The 22,333-nt window shown below is 39.3% G+C and overlaps 1 protein-coding gene across 7 annotated transcripts in view; it reads left to right on the forward strand.

Annotated features, from left to right (window-relative positions):
- Positions 1-21,994, forward strand: part of LOC148897624 (uncharacterized) — a 35,178-nt gene extending 13,184 nt beyond the window's left edge. For 2 of the 7 annotated variants that reach the window (XM_088996277.1, XM_088996278.1), the window contains exons 2-5: positions 1,388-1,545; positions 4,444-4,470; positions 7,968-8,024; positions 21,396-21,994. In XM_088996277.1, coding sequence (XP_088852403.1) covers positions 1,432-1,545; positions 4,444-4,470; positions 7,968-8,024; positions 21,396-21,431 — 234 coding nt within the window. In that variant the 5' untranslated portion in view covers positions 1,388-1,431 and the 3' untranslated portion in view covers positions 21,432-21,994. Of the gene's footprint in view, positions 1-1,192; positions 1,265-1,291; positions 1,546-3,905; positions 4,055-4,443; positions 4,471-7,967; positions 8,025-21,395 lie in introns of those variants that run through there. The other 5 variants (XM_088996276.1, XR_016114959.1, XR_016114960.1 and 2 more) reach the window with 5 other exon arrangements.
- Positions 21,995-22,333: the final 339 nt, after the last annotated feature.

Here is a 22,333-nt window from a genome sequence, read left to right on the forward strand (position 1 = left end):
CTTATTTGGGATCCACAATCATCACCACCTCGCAAACCCTGACAGTCTAAGCAACGGTCTCAGACAATAGAAGAGGTTGAAAAACGTCTGTTCATTTGGATGAACGAAAAGTAGCAAGCAGGGGACATTGTGAGTGAGGGTATTATTGTCGAGAAAGCACGTCAATTTCACTTGGATATCATCAAGAGGCAACTACATCAACGACCATCACAAAGGTAAATAAAACGACTTTATTACACTGTACAGTTTCTTTCTTTAATTACAATATAATAGCACATTTATTATACATAAAATAATGTATATTTTGTGTAGCTTTAAAGCTTATTTAGTAGAAAAATATGTTTTATGGGGACCTGGAAATGGATTATTCTCATTTTTAATGATTTCTTATGGGAAATAAATGTTTGGTAGACGAACTTTTCGCCTTACACACACTTTCGGGGAACCAATTAAGTTCGTAAGCTGAGATATCACTGTATGTCATTCATTGAAGGTGTGCCTTATATTCCAGAAAATACGCTCATTTTTTTAATGTATTTTTTTGCTCCATCCCAGCCGCGGTGCCTCGTTCCTGGGTACAACTTACCAGTGACGCCCATCCTCTGGATGGAGGGTTTCCATGAAAATCTCCCCCTTTTTAGCAATTTATTGTATCCCTTGAAGCGGTTTAGGAAGCACATGCACACCGACCGGCACATACACACTGAGGTGAATCGTGCTTCTCCCCGAATACCCCCCACCCCCTCCCCGACTCTCCCTATACCTCCTGTTCTCTGCTTTGGCGCGCTGGCTCACATATGTAGCTCCACCCCCCCCCCCCAACTCCTCCCACAACCACTCTTCTCTATCATACACCCTTTTCTATACCTCTAACATGACACACACACCCTACACCCCTCACACCACCACCCCCCCATATTTTTATCTCCCTGAATGGCAATACCCGCAAGCATTTGAGTCTGATCCATAGGAGAGGACGCTTCAGCATCGAATTGGCCTGATTCCTGCACCCGTATCCCCCTCCCCTCCCCCGCCCCCACTTCCTAGTTCTACTATTCTTTCTCCCCCCCGCCCTCTTTCCCCCGCCCAAAAAAAAAACACTACACAGTTTTAAGGGTAAGTACTTCCATTTGTAGTCCAGTAAATTTAACCTGCATGTGTGTGTGTGTGTGTGTGTGTGTGTGTGTGTATCTTTTTTTCTTTTGAGGACATTCGGTGGGCATGAATCCCCCATCCCTCCCTCCCTCTTCAATCTTCCATCCGGGTAATATCAGCACAAACTTGACGTAGTTGCCGAGTGAATTTAGGTGAATGTGTCGATCCATCTTGGTGGAGGGTTTTTTTTTTCATTTTGAGGGGTGGTGGGGGTCTTTGTGTGATTTTGCAGACACTCCACAAGAGAGAAAGACAGAGAGAGAGAGAGAGAAAAGAATGAAGGGGAAAGCCAGGACGTATGAGGCTGCAGTGATGCGTAGGAGTGCTGTTCACATGCCGGGGGATCTTCCGCCGCGCCGCTCAGCAACAAGCAGGAAGCACACAAGGCAGGTTCGGTAAAAAATAATAATAATAATAAAACATATTGGAATACGTTTGTTTACGCCGCGCTGCCACCATTTGTCTGTTTAACATAACTTTATTGCATCTCAGCGCTTTGCTTTCAGGAAAAATGTCAACCACTCATGTTTGAAATCGATCGGTAGATAAGCGTTGCAAAATAAGTCAGCAGTCAAGTAAGAAAGTCGTAACAGTAGCAGGATGATATTGAGGAAAGCGTTGGGGGGCGGGGGGGGGGCTTCACCATCCTTCCATTCTTCCACTTGATTGTTTTGTAATGTAAGTTAATGGAAGGGGGAAATTAACTTTTTTTTCATCCATGAATTACATTTTTTTTTTTATTTTACAATGTCCCAAAACAGCATCCTCTCCAACCATGTTGTTATGTAACAATTCTCGTTCATGTAATTTTTGAATATCTTGTTTTCTATATAAAAAAAGATACATGACTGTATTATGTAGACTATTACACCTTAAAAAATAACATTTAATCTCTCTTTAAAAGAGGTTAACTCATTCACTGCCAGGCATGTGCAAAAATGTGTCCATTCCAGTGCCAGGGTTTTTGTCATTGTCACTCGAATTCAAGGATCCACAGAATATTGAGTTTTAGAACTACATAAACATTCCATGCAACGTAAGAAATCTTAGACTCTCTTCTTTCATCTGAAAAAAATAGTTAATTCCTAAATTATGGAGTTATAGGTTCTTGAAATGGGTGGCTGTCCCAAATACAATACATACATATTGGTTTATATAGCACTTTAACAACAGCGGAAGCTGGAAACCTGCAAGCACTAACATGGAAAAAAGAGAAATGCTGCCCCCTGCGAAAGGGAAAAAACATTGTCAGAGGCCATGGTTAGTGCTTTATCGGCACCCAAAGAAGAAAAAACAAAACCGAAAAAATTCGGAATGGAACGCTACATCATATTTTCAGTTCCTAAATATGTTCGGGATGGCAGTGAATGAGTTAAATGATAAAATCAATATTACATTAAAAATAAGAAAAAAATATGAAACAAAAATGATTCATACTTGAACCACACACATATATATATATATATATATATGTATGTATGTATGTATGTATGTATGTGTGTGTGTGTGTGTGGTTCAAGTATGAATCATTTTTGTTTCATATTTTTTTCTTATTTTTAATGTAATATTGATTTTTTTTTAGTTTATATTTTTATGGAAAAAATGTTCAGTTTTCTTGCAATATTTTTACGTAATGATTTTTGTCCAATAATTTTACGTTCATTTTTAACATTACATTTCTATGTTTGAATTTTCCTCTTTCAAGATGTTTTGTGGTTTACATATTTCGAGTTTTGACAATATTCTTCTTAATAAGAGCGAAAATATCTCAATAATTATTATTATTATTCATAAAAATATATATTACATTTTTTTATATTCCTCATTTTATCGTTTCTCCCAGCCTAACGTACTCGGTGACGTTTGCAATTGTTTTCTTCTTCTATCGAATTTATGGGCTTATCTCTCTCTGTCGACTTTGTCGCCACCATGCGGTCACTTTTCAGCACTGCATCTCTCGCTCCCTCTGGGCTGTAAGTCCCATTGATAAGCGTGTACCCTGCTTGATTGAGGACATTTTTTCCCTCTCCTTCCCTACACTCGCCCCCACCCTTGCGAATTGTCCCTTGCGTGTGTCCACGGTGACGTCACACACACTTATCCCATTGGCTCTTGTTGTCCCTCGGGGTATGGAGACGGAGGGGGTGGGGGGGGGATCAAAGGCAAGTAAGACTGACGTGTATTTTTCATGATATGCGCGTGCGCGTCCGCGCGCACTCGACGTGTACACTTGGCCCACAGGCAAGGCTAAAAATAGCAACAACTGATGCGACGGGCGCAGCCCTTTTGCTCCCCCTGTATCGCCGCCCCCCCCTCGGCCACCATCCTTTGTTACTTTCAACCACTCCACTCGTCCCCCCCTACACACAAAAAAAATCATCCACTTTGCGTGTTTAGCTGCCATTTGGTAGCTTTTTTTGGAGTTAAAAATGGCGCCTACGCTAAGTTATTTACATTTATTCTGATTATTTATAAATCTACAAGCAGAGCTGAACATCACAAGATTCACATGTGATTTTTTATATTTTTATATTAATTTTATATTTGTATCCCCCCCCACCCCCCACGAACACGTACACAGGCAAGCAGCTATTTCTAAACAGGTTCCACGGGGCGGAGAGGGGAGTGTGGCGAGAAAAAAAAGTGAGAGATTCTGAACGTGACGTCAATGCCTAGTAACTGACGCAGCCCTTCACCCCCCCCCTTGGCCACCCCACTCAAAAAAACTGCTTTTTATTTATTTCTTGCAGAGTGGTTGCTTGCTTCTTCGTCCCGTCAGCTAGGCAGCTTGACATTTTTTTTACTCGCCTACACGCGAGAGGTTTTTTTTAAATATTTTTGTTCAAAAACAAAAGAGCAAAACAGCACTTCCACTTGTGGATGAGGAGCGTCGTGCCAGGTAGAATGTGTCTTCTTCATCTTCATCATCGTCATCATGATCGGTTTGGTGGATGTTTGGAGTTGCTTGGTAGAGAGACAACATCACCCCCCCCCCCAAAAAAAAAAAAAAAAATCGCTGCATTGGTGCAACAGTGTTCGTTCACACTTATGGGGGGGGGGGTCATTTCTCATTTGCATGAAGCTTCGCGGAACATGCCCCCCCCCCTTTCTGCTAAAAATAGACTCGTTTTTTTTGCATGCTGCACGAATAGCGATGTAACAAAACAAAAAAAAAAAAACGAAGGAGCGATGTGTCAGTGAGGTGATACAGCTGAAAAGAAAACTTGCAGATGTATTCTTCAGTGCTTAAAAATCAAAAATATTGATCAAATATGTTGTTTTTTTTAGGGGGGGGGTGTACACGAACGCAACCAGGTGAGTGACATCGAACGTGCATGCTTTGTTTTTCCCCCACCTTTTTTTCACCTCAGTCTCGTTTGTCGTGTGCGGGAATGACAACCGTGCACACTTCCTGCATGCTTGGAATCACCCTTTCACCCCCCCTAACCCCCTTCAACTAAGCTGTAGGACACCCCACCCCCTACCTTTGTCTGTATTCAATGTATGCGTGAGAGAAACAAATCCGAAGGGGGCGTTTGGGGGTGCGGGTTCCCCGGTTTCTTATTTTTCAAGAGGAGGTACACATACATGCATGGAAATGCGGTGGGGGTGGGGGGGGGAAACAGATCCGCATTGGGAGAAGGAAGACCCGGGAGCTGTCCATCGTCAGTGGTGCTGATCGCACGCTAAGTGGCGCTAGTGAGCTTCTTTTTCAATGCGTCTGAATGACCAGCAGAGGGCGCAAGAGCGTCGCTTCCCACCATCCGTTTAGTGTGAATGAGCGCGCCAAGTGAATGACGAGAGAAAGCCGATGGTGTAAAGGGGGGGGGTAGTTTGAGTGGTTACCCCCTTTATTCCTTCCATATATCCGCTTTTGCTTTATTTTTTTAAATGATTCTACATGAGATAAAGCGCGGGAAAGATACGTGGAAAGATGTGGGGTGGGGGGTAAAAATGGGGGGAGGGGGGCATCTCATCCCAACTCTGTCGTGACGTGGGGAGCGTTAGCGTTGGCTGGCTGGTTGCGTCATGAAAGAGGCAGTCACTGTGCATGAAGCCCCAGACGGCAGGGGGGGCAGGGGGGGGGGGATCGTGACTGACTGGCTAGTCAATAAAAAGACCACCAACCATCATTTTAGCCAAGCATGTCCAAAATAAAGCCGATATAAAGTCACTAAGGGAAAGTTTACATATTTTTTTTGGGGGGGGGGGGGCAAGCAAGGTAAGTGTGTCCCCCCCCCCCCACACACACACACACAGCACCCAAACACGAGCATTTGTTTGGATGCTATATGGACACATTGCCTTGCATTATTTTGATTGGTTAAGCCTTCCTCCATCGACCCCTCCTTCGCCCCCTCCCGTTTTAATTCAATTTACATTTGTAAAAGCTAAAAAACGCCCCAAAAAATACCCACGATACTCTCTCATCGATATCGATCACAAATTGATGACCCCAACACACACATCCTTCACATCGCCCCTCCTCACCCCCCGCCCCTATTTTTATTTATTTTATTTTATTTTATTTCGAAAAGGGGGGTCCCTGTGCGAACGAAGCGTCCGATTGGCTGATGACGAGCTGGCCCCGCGAACCAATCACACGTTTCCTTCGCTGTCTATTTATTGCCAGCAGTCTACAGCTTGGCTTCCTCCTCGCACGGAGCGACAAGCAGCAGCATCAGCAGCAGCAGCATCTCCTCGAACACTAAACAGGGAGAAGGGAGGCGAAACTAAAAGGAAATGCATGCATAGTTTAGAGAAGGAGAAGAAAAAAAAACAAGGAAACCCCCCTTTCTGTTTTATCTTCTTCCTATTTTCATTTATGAGCGTAATGCGCGTCTATGTGTGTGATGGCGATAAGAGCTGGAGATACACTCGAGTGGAGTGTAGGTGGGGGGATTGGGGGGGAGGGGATTCGCGGCAGGAGAAGTCAACGGAGGAGCAAACCCGAGGAGAGAAAAGGAAGGAAGGAAGGGGAAAAAAACCAAGAAGAAAGAAAGAAATTGCTCTTCGTGAATCTTTTTGCGGTCTGGGCTTGCTGTTCTAAGTCATGCATCTGGGAAGCCCTTACCCCAAAAAGCATTCGCGGGGGGCGCGATCGCCGCTCGCCGACATCGAAGACACATCGGGGGGAGACTGGATGTCATCGCGCGAGACCACTCGTGGAATTCCCCCCCCCCCCCCGCCGTTTTTTTTTGTTTTTGTTATATCCTGTGTCGTTTTTTTTTCATTCTTCATGCTCTTGTTTTCATTTACCATCTTATACTTTTTTCGTCATCTTATTGTAGGCTTTAATTACACCCTCTTCACACTTTTTTTAAAGACATCCCACTTGTCTTTTACTCCAACTCCTGCATGCTTGGCTCTGCAAATATATATTTTTTTTAGTTTTACAAATGACATCGACTTTTTGTGAGTCCAAAACACACACTAGGCTCATTCCTTAAAGTAACTTTGTTCGGACCTCCCTTCTCCCACTCCCCATTTACACCGCCCCATGCAAATGTTACGGGTCAAATTGACCTTATATTTACGTTTAAAAATCAAAATATTCAACCTTTCTCCATACATTTTATCTTTCATATTTTTCTAAAATGTATTTTCTTATGACTTCTGACATGTTTTTCTACAGCAAAAAAAAAAAGCCCAGGGTGATAATAAGGCCACCCAACTCTCAATCGTATTTTATGAATAGTTGTGAACGCACCCCAAGCGCCCCCCACCACCTTCAACCCCCCACAAATACACACACCCCACGACCACTACCATTCAAATAAAAAATAAAGGTGCAACATATAAAGTGAGCGATAATAGCTTAAAATGGCCTCTTTCGAACATAAACAAAGGCGCACGCGAACTCACATCTCCTGTCCCAAACGATCGCGCGCGCGCACGTGGCGCGCATAGACGTCAACCCCCCCAAAAAGTCACAAGAGCTGCGTGATTGGTCGCTTAGTGACGTCATGCGTCATCATCAACAAAACAAAAAGTGCGTGCGATTAGGTTCCCCCACACAGAACAGTTTAAAAAAAAGAAGGGCGGGGGATAAAAGTCCTCATGTTCAAAATTATGGTATTAATCGAGATTATGCAGGGGTCCTGGGAGTGGGTGGGGGGTTACACTATAATACATTATATTTGGGGGGAAAAGAAGACAAAATGGAGTAATGACGTATGATGACAAAAAATACAGAAAAAAATCAGAAACGTCACTCCCCATGATCAAAAGGCAGAACATTTATTGATCATAATATGATTTCATTATGACGAGGGCGACTACTATTTTTTAATTTATATTTCACTTCCACCTCCCCCCCCGCCGGTGTGCTTATACAAAGGGCTTGTGCATCAAATCTGAAGTGTGTGTGAACACAAAAGCAGAGTTAAAACACCACTTCGTTCAGTTTTATTTTTATTTTAACCCCTGTATTGACGATAACATTTGACAACATGCACAGAAAGTTTTGGTTGGTACAAAAAAAAACATGGACATAAACACCACTACGTCATCACTTCAAGTGCATTGTATTAAAAAAAGACATGTGACATAAATGCGAGAATATGACAACGATGGCATTTTTATTTCCAATGAAGGCACTAAAAGTTTTAACCATACGCCCAAATAACCCATCGGTGGACCTCCAGAAATACTTTGCCTTGAAAGACACTCACGTGGGGAAAAAATGGACTTTTGTAAAACAAACAGAAAGCTCTTCACATTGAGTGACGTCATAGGCAAAACACGCCGCTCACGCACTCGCATTTGCAAAAACTTGTCAAAAACGGTGTCTTGTGTGTCTTGTCACGCAGATAAAAAGGAAATACCAGACCCGAAGATCACGACCAGGAGGCCAACGAGAGGCACAGGTGAGCTGCGATAAGTGCTCTTGTTTTACGGCAACGTCATCGAAATCATTGCTCAAAAGCCCCGACAATGTTCTGAAGCATACGCCACACTGCTACATTTTACATTTTACAACGTTGCGACAGTGTCGTAAAGCGGTGATGACGACGCTCGCGAATTGACGAACTGGGGCACAATAAAGACGGTGGTCAAAGCAAGTCTTCTCCTCTCGTTCCTCCACATATAAGAGGTTCGGGGGGAGGTCGGGTGGTCGTCACGAGTTTGTCTCCACCGAAGATAAACTTCACTTTAAAGTTTCGTAGGAGGGCAGTCGATTAAAATAAACGAAGTCGTACTGGTTGACGGTCAACTGGCAACAAAATGGACGCCGCGTGGAAAACGTGCGTGTTCTTCTGTGCACGTTCTCGACACCCCTATTTAAAAAACACTTCATTGATTAAAAGAAAGCATTTTGTCATGGCTAAGTAACCAACTTAAACCATTTTAAATAAATAAAACGAGTTAATTGTGCTCGAGGAGGGGTGTCAAAGTTATTTTATTTGTCACGTCGTTCTAAAAATGTAAAGTCACCTTCAGTTTAAGTATAGCACGACTATTGTTCACTTTGCGATAATGAAGAAGACGTGCGTGGAACGTCTGTCAAAAGTGACCAAATGTAGCAAGTTTGGTCGAGAGTTTCTGCCAAAATAAGAACAAACAGGATTAGTGATGAAAATCGATCATCTCAGTTTATAATTGCAGTCAAAATTTATACTCAAAAAAGATGTAGTGTGAAGTATTTGTAATGTATATTTAAAGTCGATAAAATTGACACTTTGGTACCGTTTTAATCAGAAATAAATGTATATTTAGTCACGACTGTATACAACTGTATGAAAAATATGTGGTGAGGGCATTTAGTGGAGAAAATACGTCACCGTTTTATTAATAATGAAGACAAAATATTTTTTTTGAATGTTTTCCCCCCATCCAAAACCACAACAAACCCATTCAACAAAACACAAAGATTTGCTTTACTGGTATAAATCTAAAATTTGTATTTGACACCTGCCCTTGTGTCTTATGAAATTGCTCTTGATTGCTGTTAATAATAATAATAATAATAATAATAATAATAATAATAATAATAATAATAATAATAATAATGATAATGTCTACTGTCCTGTGCTAATACATCGATCGCGATCTCCAAGGTACTTTTGGTAGATCACATGACAAGGTAATGTGGCATTGTAATGAACTAACGTTATACAAATAAAGTTGAGTTTTTTGACGTCAGCCTATCAGCCATCCCTTGACTTGATTGATTTACCAGACAACCAATCAGACAACGTCCCTTAGCGTTGCAAAGTTTACAAGCTAGCCGTTAGTTACATGCTAAATGTTCGCTCGTTTTTTTCCTCTTAAAAGTAAGATAGGGTATAAAATGAGTAGGGGAGATAACCAAGTAAGAAGAAAAAAGTATCCCGTTCATACGGAATGGGAGGAGGATTTTTATTTCACGGACATTTGTTTTTATATCGTCTGCCAGTCATCAGAGCGAACTCAGGTAACTGCGCATGCGCACTTCTCAATGTGGATACTCGAAGCCCTCGGTCAAATATATAACAATGAAAACGCGTGATTCTGCTTCGTCATTCAAGACGCCACAAGTATGTATAATCCTCAATATGTTTCTCACTAAATATAATGGATAGATCATCTTGATTTGGTAATTTCAAAAGTACGTGCTGAAAAAGTGTGAGCACCCCTGCTTGACTGGATAAAGGTCACACATGTCAGGTCCTTGTAATAATATAACTTCTGGACAATTATTTGGTACGCGAAATATCCAACTGCACATGTTGACTTTCTAGTAGAAGCTGAGAACACATGAGAATTTATACGACAATAATGAATTTCATCAACGTATTCAAGTAATGTGTCCAATTTTTACATATTGGCAAATTAGCACCACGTTACACAATTCATTTAGATACTTTTGAATGTTATTTGGTGTAGCTCAAGAGTGGCGCCAACAAACTGACAAATACAGACACATTCCTTGTGTTATTTTTGGTTTAATTGGCCACGATAGCTGATTGTGATTTATGATGGACGTTGTTTGCTACTGTAATACCCTCTCATGAGGTCAAGGAGAGCAGATGCACTTTTCGGCTGTTTATTCAATGAGACAAACAGTCAAGCACAAAAATTTCAAAATAAGAACAGCGGCAAGGAGCTTCTTGTTGTCTTTTGACTTTAGTTTATGTAGATGTTAGTAAGAAATATTGTGCTCAAGTCAATTATCTTTGTCTTTTCTGTTATACCGTACAATAGCTATCTGGCTGGCTGGCTAACTATCGAGCTGGATAGCTATTAGCTATCTATTGGCTTGCTCGCTAGCTTTCTATCTATTTGTCTTACTATTCTATCCGAGTTACTTCCGGGTTGAGTGAACGCTGGCGCGTGTGGCTGCCGCTGCTCACCCATAGAAAAACTTATCCTGTGACTGTAAAGTGACCTTGAGGGTTTTGCAAGGCGCTTATGAATGAAATGTATTATTATTATTGTTGTGTGATCCATAGCAGCTCCGCTTTATGTTCATCAACAATTAGATTATGAAATTTCAACTACCAGGAGAATCTCTCATTTTGATTATTTCAAATGGTACTAATATAGTCATTCAAAATGTATTGAATTAATTGATTTCTACTCATATTCAGATGGTTTGATCCGTTTAAGAATGTCATACCACCACATTCTCCCTACATATCAGCGGAGCGCACAATCTGTCTGCCTCCATTTCAATCAAATCCAACATCGTCGCTTGACGCCACCTGCGCCGTGACTTCGACCTGCTCTTAGCTCGTCTACTTACTGTCACCAAATTGTCATATTGGGGGGGGGAGCCAAAATAAGGATGGGACTAGTTTTTGTGTACCTGTTTATGAAAATAGAAAAGTGAGACATTTGGTGAGAACCTTAATGACCCTACGAATGGGTAAAAAGTAAATAGACAAACGACACATATTTCAACACAACAATGAATGTCATTTAATCACATCATTTATTTTCTCGTCCACGTTTGTAAAGCAGAAAGGAATCATTTAGCACACCGCTAATCTATTTTCAGTTCAAGTCAAAAATAGGCAAAAATATCTTGACAGCATGTAGTTATTCTTTTTTCTTTTTTTTTTTTTTTCTTCTTCTTTTTCTTTTTTCTTCTTCATCTTCTTATTTTCTTCTTCTTTTCCTTTTTCTTCTTCTTTTTCTTCTTTATTTCTTTTCTTCTTCATCTTCTTCTTCTTCTTTTTCTTCCTTTTTTCTTTTTCTTCTTCATCCTCTTTTCTTCTTTTTTTCTTTTTTTCGACTTCTTTTCTTCTTTTTCTTCTTCTTTTTTCTTCTTCATCTTCTTCTTCTTTTTCTTTTTCTTCTTCTTCATCTTCTTCTTTTCTTCTTTTTGTTTTTCTTTTTCTTCTTCTTCATCTTCTTTTCTTCTTCTTTTTCTTCTTTTCTTTTTCTTCATCTTCTTTTCTTTTTCTTCTTCATCCTCTTTTCTTCTTCTTTTCTTCTTCTTTTTTCTTCTTTTTCTACTTCTTTTTCTTCTTCTTTTTCTTCTTTTTTGTTCTTCATCTTCTTCTTCATCTTCTTCTTTTCCCTTTTCTTCTTATTCTTCTTTATTTCTTTTTCTTCTTCATTTTCTTTTCTTCTTCTTTTTCTTCTTTTCTTTTTCTTCTTCATCTTCTTCTTTTCTTTTTCTTTTTCTCTTTTCTTTTTCTTCTTTGTCATCTTCTTCTTTTTCTTTTTCTTCTTTTTCTTCTTTTTCTTCTGTTTTTCATAATCATCATCTTCTTCTTCTTCTTCTTCTTCTTCTTCTTCTTCTGATTATAATTATCTGTAATTGAACTAAGTTACACAACTTTGAATAGTTTGACTCCTTGTGTGAGACTTGTCTTCTTCTAAAACACTCGCGTTGACACCCCTGCGCTCGAAATAAAACATTATTATTATTAATAATAATAATCATCATCATCATCATAAATGTTATTTCTAAGCACCTTTCATAACAACCTACGAGGCATATATGCCGTTAGTAAAGATGTATAAAAATGAATACATCAATAATTGCGGCAACACCTGATGTAATTTCAACATTTAAGGTTTAAAAAAAAACTTTTATTCCTGTTGGTAACTTTCTACTTGAATTTGCTTGTGTGTGTGTGTGTGTGTGTGTGTGTGTGTGTGTGTGTACAGATATATCTTATTCATCATATTTTTCCTCATTTCAAATGCCACTACGAAATTAATTGTATCATAAATCTGGAATTTTCTTTTTACGCAATTGAGGCAGGTGAAAGTGTACAGCTGTTTTTGTACGTAGCAGTGAATGAGTTAAAAGAATTTAGTCTGGAATCGTACAAAAATATTTTGACCGCGGTCATTGTTTGTCCTTGAACCGCTGTGTGAAAATCTGTGACAATTGTTCAAAATTGGACACCGTAATACTGCTTTCTGCCACAATGCGTGTTCTGCTATGTTAACATATTTTGTACAGGCGACGTTATCACGTTATATTCCTCCATCCTGTTGTGCTAAAAGCAACGAGTGCCGTTGATGTCGTTGAATTCCCAGACTGCGCATTGTCATGTCTCTGCGTAAAATGGCCGATTTGTGCCTTAAAGCCTCCGGCGGCTAAATTCATGCTTTGCCATCGGCCACTTTTGCAAAAAAAGACTTCCTCGAAAGCCGGATACTTTAATAATGATAACCTGTAACCTGATAACACGAGAAGCCGTCCACCGTCGTTTGGTCTCTGGAGAGTATAGCCGGCCGCGCATCAAATGTGAAATGATAAAATATAGGAAAGTGGCCTGCTATGATATAACACTGGTGCTAATTTACAAGTTACGACACCTTGTTAGTTAGAAAGGGCGAAGCTATAAGCTTTCCGATACACCCACCATGCAAAGTCACGATTCGTCAGACACACTACCAAAAAAAAGGGCATATGAAGTGTAAGCAGAGCTGCAATGAGTTTTACCAAATGAACAGATTAGCGTTGCTAGCCTTAGTGGCTTCTCATTAGCTGCAAATACTCACGTTGGAATAGAAACCACACACACACACACACACACACACACACACACACACACACACACACACACACACACACACACACACACACACACACACACACACACATACACACATACACACACAGACAGACAACTGTCATATATTGCATGTTCCTATTGCATAATTTATAATTAGGCCTAAAATGCAAAAAAATATTATCTCAAAATTTTACTTTCTTATTGTTTTTTAAGCGCTTTTTGTTGGTTTGTTTTCTTGGAAATGCTATTTTTAGAAACCAGTCATCCAAGCATTCATGGATGCTCGGATGGATAGTGCGAAAGTGACCAGAAGAACAATGTAGCTTTTTGAACAATTTTCCTTTGCGTTCTATAATATTTGATCATCGTGGATTATTTTGTTTCATAATTTATTTTTAATAATGATGACAGCGTAACGATAGTGCGAGTGTTGCACACACACGCCAATGAAGAACTGGTCAGATATTGTTCATATTACAATATTAACAAAACCGTAGCCTTTTTTTTTTCCTAGATTTAGTATGATGTGCACATTTCACAATGCAGGATCTGTTAAAAATATTTTATTATAATATACAGGTAACGAGTTATGACCAGTGTGAGTTACGACCACACATTCTTCCGTCTACAACCGCCATTCCCTTTTTATTTTATTTTATTTTATTTTTTTTAAAATTCTAGGCCTGGCACCGTAACGTGCAAGCAGTCAGCAACGCATACTACAATTTTGTCCAGCCCGCATGTCACACACTCGTACGGCAATTTCCTGCGTGACTACACTCAATACAGTAGTTACACTCTCTTCTGGTCGTTAGCAGGGAGAGCAGGGTAAGCATAACATTTATAAATGAACTGTACAATAAACCGTTTATTACAGGTACAGTTATATAGTAATAAAAATCAATAATACAAAATATAAAATGATAAAAATGACCCTAAAAGTTATCAAATTTATAAATGAACTGTAAACAGTTTGGTCTATAATAGTATTCAATAGAAACCGTTGCTTAAAAACAACAGATTGACATCGTATACTATCCTGTCGTGTAAACGTCACGTCGGCCATTTTGAATGGATTTCAACTTACGACAGTTTAACTTACGGCCATTTTGTCGGAACGGAACCCGGTCATAACTCGGATGTTACCTGTGTATTTTTTTGTGATACATTATATCTAACGATCCATAATTTTGTATAGGCATGAAAATCAGGATTTTATCAGATGAGATTCTAAATTTTGCACAGAAAAATATTTATGGATCCATTTTAGCTCCGTTCTCCCGATTGGAAGTTTGCATGTTCTCCTCGCGCCGGCATGGCTTTTCCCCGGGTGCTCCGGTTCCCTCCCATATTCCATAAACAGACACGGGAGGCTGAGTGAACACTCGAAATTGTCCTTTGAGTGAGAGTGTGAATGTGGATGGTATTTCGTCTGTGTGTGCCCTGTGATTGGCTGGCAAGTGGTTCAGGGTGTCCCCTGCCTACTATCCGAAGCTGGCTGGGATTGGCCTCCAGCACCCTCTGCGACCTTTTTGAGGATTTACATTCCTGTTTTGTTCATATTAAATTCTCAGCGAGCATTCCATCAAAATCAAACGTAATAGAGTACAAGGGGAAGATTGCACAATTATCCATGTTTTTATGTTACTGTTGTGTTTATTATTTTGCTTTGTGTTGACTAGTATGTGAAGCGCTTTGCTACACCTGCAGCTGTTGTGAAAGCGCTATATTGTTCCACGTCATACCTTTCAATTCCCAGATAAATTTGGGAATGGCAGTGAAGTACTACATAAATCAAATGTACATATTGTATGGTATTTTTTACACCTGCCCCCATTTCAAGGCCCCATTACTCCAGAACCATATAATTTAGGAATTAACTCTTTTTTGTGATGAAAGAAGAGAGGGTAAGGTTTCTAATGCTGTATTGAATGTTGATGTGGTCTTAAAATATATTTTTAAGCTAGCTATATAGCTATCTAGCTAGCTATCTAGCTATCTGATTGGCTAATTATTGGCTATATAGCTATATAACTAGCTAATGATATATTAGTTAGCTAGCTAGCTTTTTATCTGAGTTACTTCCGGGTTGAGTGAATGCTAGAGCGTGTGGCTGCCGCTGCTCACCCGCAGAAAAAACGGTCCTGTGACTGTAAAGTGACCTTGAGAGTTTTGAAAGGTGCTTATAAATGAAATGTATTCTTATTCTTATTCTTATTCTTATTCTTATTCTTATTCTTATTCTTATTCTTATTCTTATTCTTATTCTTATATAAATTAGGATGTACAGTGATACTTCAGTTCACAAATTTAATTGGTTCCCAGAAACTGTGTGTAAGGCAAAAAGTTCGTCTGCCGAACATTTATTTCCCATAAGAAAACATTAAAAATCAGACTAATCCGTTCCCCGGTCCCCATAAAACATAATTTTCGACTCAATAAGCCTTGAAACTCCACAAAATATACCTTATTTTATGTATAATAATGTGCTTTTGTATTGTAATGAAAGAAAAAAACTATACTACATAATAAAGTTGTTTTATTTACCTTTGTGATGGTCGTTGATGTAGTTGCCTCTTGATGATATCCGAGTGAAGTTGCCGTGCTTTCTCGGCGATAATACCCTCACTCACTGTCCCCTGCTAGCTGCTTTTCGTGAATCCAAATCAACGTTTTTCAACCTCTTCTATTGCCTGAGACTGTTGCTTAGACAACACAGAAACACCCTTAGCCACACGTAGCAATGGTCGACTTAGCATACTGGTACTGGGACGCTAAGTCACACAAATGCACATCTCGTTCGTGTTTTTCTCTTCTTCGGCTTAACCTGTTCGGCCTGTGGTGGGGTCTTTTTTGGTCTCATAATAGCAAAAGTACTCCACTTGATAACAAACCACATCTGCACTCGAAGAAAGGGGGTGACAAAAACTAGTTCGCCAGCCACTGTGGCACTGTTCGACCGTGTGGTTTGGTGTTTGGTTCGTCCTCTGAAAACTAGTTTGTATGCCAAGATTATATTCTCACGAATTCAATGTTCGTAAGGCGAAAAGTTCATTAGCTAAAGTGTTTTTAAGCCGAGATATCACTGTATTGTATTGTATTGTAAAATGAGCCTAAAAAAAAACCCCGTTAAAGACTTCCTCATATCACAGTGCCAGAGTTTTAGTCTATGCAAGATAGACTTCCTAAATTTCATGTTGTTAAACCAAACTGGGTTCAGTGGCTGGATTTAAAAATAAAACGATAATGTTGTAGCCAACCTCTGACGTAAGAAATAAGATGCATGAAATTACTTGGTTGCATTTATGTTTGGCCTGATCAGCAAATTCGAATATAGATGAACCATCGCATAAGTGTGTGTTTGCAGGTGTGTGTGTGTGTGTGTGTGTGTGTGTGTGTGTGTGTGTGTGTGTGTGTGTGTGTGTGTGTGTGTGTGTGTGTGTTTGTGGCAGAGAAGGGAAGAAAAAAAAGATGCAAGTCGGCCATCTTGTTGTGACGAGCCTCAGGGCTGAGGAGTGTCGATGAATGGATGTAAGATGTCATCGTTTCATCACATAAGATGCCTTTTCCACGCTGTTAACCCCTGACCCCTCACCTAGAAAAAAAGCACCGCTCCCTGCTTTTCAGTCGAGTCTCGAAAGAGAAAATGGCTGCTCAGGTTTCATACTACTACCCGACTCCCCACTAGCTTTGATTTTTGAATAGGTGAAAAAGGGATACACAATTGTGATCATAAACTATGTATTTTATCTTCATTAACTCATTCACTGCCATTCGTGAATTTATTCCTCAATTGAAAATATGATGTAAAGCGCTATTCCGGAATTTGTTCGGGTTTATTTTTTTCATGCTTGGGTGCCGATAAAGCGCTGGCTATGGCCTCTCGATGTGTTTTTTCCCTTTCTCAAAAGAGCAGCATTTCCCTTTTTTCCCATGTTTATAATAATAATAATAATAATAATAATAATAATAATAATGCTAGCTAGCTTTCTATCTGAGTTACTTCCAAGTTGAGTGAAGGCTTAGCTAGCTATCTGTTAGCTATTTATTAGCTGGCTAGCTTTCTCGCCCAGTTGCTTCCGGGTTGAGTGGACGCTGGTGCGTGTGGCTGCCGCTGCTCACCCGCAGAAAAACGTATCCTGTGACTGTAAAGTGACCTTGAGAATTTTGAAAGGCGCTTATGAATGAAATGTATTATTAGAATAATGCATTACATTTTAAGCGCCTTTCAAAGCTCTCAATGACACTATACAGTCACAGACAAGCATAGGTACTATAATAAATAAAATACAATCACAAATAGAATGCAATAAATAAAATACAATTATAAATAGTTACAATAATGTGTTTAGCGCTCTGCTCCAGCTTCAGCTGTTGTTAAAGCGCTATATAAACCAATATTCATTGTATTTTGGACAGCCACCCCCATTTCAATCTGCGATAACTCCAAACCCATATAATTTAGGAATTAACTCTTTGAAAGAACTCTGATGAAAGAAGATTTCTTACGCTTCATTGAATGTTTATCTAGTCCTAAAACTCAATATTCTGTGCGTCTTGGAATTCAAGTGATAATGACAAAAACCCTGGCATTGGAGTGGACACATTTTTTGCACATCGTCTTGCAGTGAATTAGTTAATTTAAAGCTACATTTTGTGAGTCGAATTGTGTTGATGTCAAGTGCATTGGATTTCGTCAATGTATAAAACGTAAATGTTGGTTTCAAGTGTCATGTACAAAAATATGTTCACAAAAAGTTACCGAATGAAAAGAAGAACCTAAGCCGGCCCAAATCAACAGCTACCCGTGTAAACGACCCATCAGCAGCTCCTGTATTTTATTTTTCTACTTCTTTCTTTCCTTTCCTCTTCCTTCATAATTTTGCTGCTGTGAAATGTAAATTTCTCAACTGCCAGACCAATAAAGGTACATCCAATCCAATCCAAGCATGTTTCCCCTTCCAGATCCTGAGCACTCAATTTAAAGCCTCTGAGCAGCTGTAAGCAAATTTATGTTTGCGATCACGAGGCAACGTAGCCGTCGTACAAATCTGACAGCAGCTGATCAACGTACCACATATTTGCTTAGTGGTTAGTGAAGCAGCATATGGCTCCTCTTTCTGCGCCCTGTTCCAATTAATTGATGGTTTGGGATCATGCATTTGTTACCTCCAACTGCATTCCGCGTATCTTCTCTGGACTTGGTGAAGCAGCATGTGATTCATAGTATAAATGCTGCAAACGATCGGATTGGATTGGATTATCCTTTATTAGTGTCGCAGTGGCGAAATTTACATTTCACAGCAGCACAGTTATAAAAGGAAGAGGAAAGGAAAGGAAGAAGTAGAAACCCCAAATACAGGAGTCGCTGTCAAGGCGCCATCTTGAAGTCAAAAGAACAAATATAAATAAATAACAACTAATCTGACAACACAAAGTCACCCTCTTTGTCGTATGAAGCAGTTCTAGATGAAAGACAGGATCAAAGCGTCCTTTTCACCAGTGGATCAGGGACATCACGGTGAAATGAGCACGTCTGCTACAAGCTAAATGTTGAAAGCAAACACGAAGCTATAACATCCAGTGACTAAAAGAGATTGTCTCACATCTCTTATCACACGTAAATCCGCTTCAATTCCAAGCCGCGACATGCTTATGCGGATATGCAACAGCGCCCTGGTTGGTTGATTGTGATTGAGAAACAGCTCCACTTTTTTTTCTGTGAGCATGCCGGCAGCTAGGAACAGCTTTTGTTCTGTGTATCCGCCATGTACCACCATTTTCTTTTTGCCCACAAGAAACCCAAAAACAAGTTTTGTTCAGTTTCACACGACACTTTTCGCTGATTACAATAATTGGAGATCAATAATAAATTTGTAAACAATCGGAATGGGTCAAATGCTCTTTGTATATTACTTAGTTAGCCATTTACAACCCGTGTGTGTGTTAGTGTTTCTTTCAATGCTGATGTGTTTGCTCTAATGCCATTACTCAGAATTACAATACATGCAATACAATATAGAGATTGTTGGGGGTTTATTATAATAGCAATGGAACCACATTTTAGATGTTTTTTAGACGTGTGAGTTTGTGTGTGTGTGTGCGTGCGTGTGTGTGTGTGTGTGTGTGTGTGTGTGTGTGTGTGTGTGTGTGTGTGTGTGTGTGTGTGTGTGTGTGTGTGTGTGTGTGTGTGTGTGTGTGTGTTCTTTATGGGCACCCGGGGATTTAAAAAACAACTTGAATATACAGGTGAAAAATGTATATATGTTAAAAAAGACAACAATGTCTGTAAAGTTAATTTACATTCCAGTGATTTGATGTGTTTGTAGGCAAAATGTGGATATTATTTTTCTCCCGTCTTTTAAATTTAGCTGGATTGTTGTGCCACTTTTTAAAAAATTCCTGTGAAATTGATTTTCTTTTTCCCCTCATATTTTACACGACAGGTGTTGATATGTAGTCAATTCTTTGGTTTGAACAAAAATGTGTGTGTGTGTGTTTATAAATACAGTTCATTTCTATATATCTATAGATATACAGTATAGATATATGGTGTTAAAATAGTGGTTCAAGTGTCATGATAATGTAGCGTTTTTAAATCTTACACTGATTATATACTGAATATATATACAGTAAAGTCTTGTTATATCGATATCGGATATATCGATAGTCCCGGTTATATCGATACTATTTCTATGCACACACGGAGAAAATTACATGCAAACAGGGTTGGATATATCGATAGTCCTGGTTATATCGATATTTTTTCGGACTCCCTTGAATATCGATATAACGAGACTTTACTGTATACACACACACACACACACACACACTGATATGTATTGAATTCGAGCATGTACATCGGTCGCATATGATTAAAATGTGAAAAAGTGTTTTCCTAAAAAAAAAATAACAAACTATAGATGTTACTTGAACACATTTTAAAAAGCAAGCTTTTTGGTTTGTAAGATGAATCTTGCCATATTTGACTATAATACATCAATTTTTAACTTTCCCAAACTGGTCATAAAAGATGTGCATATAGTTAAAAAATTAAAACCTCCCGTACCCTCACAAACAATTTGATGACTTGACAACAACTCTTATAAACGTGGCTGAAAAAAAACAATCATAATGAGTAGTTACAATAATTTTCTGCATCAGTGATCTTTTAACTTTCCCTTTTCTCGTTCTTTGTGTGTGTGTGTGTGTGTGTGTGTGTGTGTGTGTGTGTGTGTGTGTGTGTCGCTGTCCACTTGGGTGGTGCTGAAACGAGAAACAAAGCGTGTTTCAAACTAATGTTGAAGAGAAAGTTCAGGAACTGTGTTCAATTTGTTGATAACGTACATTCTTAGCTTTTTAACTATTTTTGCATCGTGCAGTATGTTCACTTCATGAAAAACAACAGTATTAAATGTCTTATTTTACCCCTCAATATGATGTTGACAAAAAAAAAAATCACATTGATTATGTTGTGGGTCATTTTTACCCATATGTAAAAATCCACACAAAACAGTCAAATAATCGGTGACATCAGCAACTGTTTCTGAAATGTTTCTGAAAGACAAACAACATATTTTCTACCCCATTGGGATATTTTAGAACTGTTTTGAAGAAAGGAAAAAAGAAAAGATCTCCAGTGCTTTAGTCAACACAAAAATGCAAACGGGTAAAATTGACCCATAACATAATATGAGCGTTAAGTTGCTTTATATTTCTGTCTTGTCTGTCTTTACACACACGTGCACACCCGCACACATATGTGACTAAGTACAATATGTTACATACCACATAAATACAGTATGGGAAATGTGTGTACATGTTTATATGTCTATTCAAGCCTGACAGTAAAAAAAAAAATAAGTTTAAGAAAAGTAGTTTTTTTTTTTAATACAGGCTTTGTGCTTGTACACCAGGCAGAGAGCTGTTTCGGATATTTTGACCCTTGTCGTCTTTTAATAGCTCAAAATCATCATAAACGTATTGCACAATATCTCCCCGCAATAATCTGATCATGCTAACAATGAAGATCTCTCAAGGAGGTGTGTAGGTGTACCTAATCAAATGACCTGTGTTTTCAGAGAATTGGTAAGAAAAGAACAACTTTGCAACTCACCGAGGGTTGTGTATGTAGGGGAATGATGTCAAATAGAGACTAAAATATTGTATTTCTTAAAAATCATGTTTATTGTTCAGAGATTAAATGCATTCTAAAAAAAATCTATTCATTCTATATGTTTCCTTGGAGTAAAATGTCACTTTTTGTCCTGTTTACAGGTTTCTGGACGAGCTACGTGTGAAGTGGGAATCTGAAAAAAATGTAAACCCCAACTACAAAATACTTATTTGTCCTTATATGCTTGTGTGTGTTTCTGTACGTGTGTGTGCGTGTGTTATGCTTCTGACCATTTTCACATGTATTGTACATTATGTGTTAAAAGTTCCAACGTCACAAAGGCGATGTCACGTGTCAAATATATTATATGACCTGAAATTGTAAAGCAGTACGTGTGTGTGCGTTTTGAGCTGGATAACTGTCGCGTGCACGCGCATCGGCTTGGCACTTGTGACGCGTATTGCGAACCGACGAGCACGCACATTTCAGGTGCACGAACATTTTTGTAGTCTCGCACGCCGGCAGACTACGCGGCTTGCTCCACGTCACGTCGTCACATCTCTTTTCGTGTGCATTTACTGTTTAGTCGTTGCGCGCGTGCATGCGTGTGTGTGCGTGAAAAGTGACAGGATGGCGACTGCACTTGGACGCGTGTGTGGGTGCCTGTATGTTTTGGTGCGTGAGTGTTGGGGAGGAAACGTGCATGAATACAACGTTAATGTACAGGTTTTTAAAAAATAAAATGTAAAATAAATTTGATGGGCAAACGTGTTGTCCTTGTTTTTATGTAATAACGCCCCCGCCCCTCATCGAAATGTAAGATCGTATACCGTTATGAAGAGGAAGGGGAGGGAAAATCTCGCGAGAGTAGGAGTAGGAGGCCGTGAAAAAGCGATGGTGGGAGATGTAGTTATGATAATGTACAGTATTTTATTTTTTTTGAAAACGAGATAATCTTTTGTCACTATTAATGTTAGACAGATAGATAGTAGGTGTGTTGTAGTTTTTGTGCAGATGACCACAGAAAATAACCGTGCGGTTCACTTGCGCCCGAGGAGTACTGTATACCGATGACGTCAACACGTGACGTGTCAAGTGA

Source organism: Hippocampus bargibanti, linkage group LG05 (assembly GCF_051943395.1).
Source record: "Hippocampus bargibanti isolate YZ-2025 linkage group LG05, ASM5194339v1, whole genome shotgun sequence".
Taxonomy (NCBI): domain Eukaryota; kingdom Metazoa; phylum Chordata; class Actinopteri; order Syngnathiformes; family Syngnathidae; genus Hippocampus; species Hippocampus bargibanti.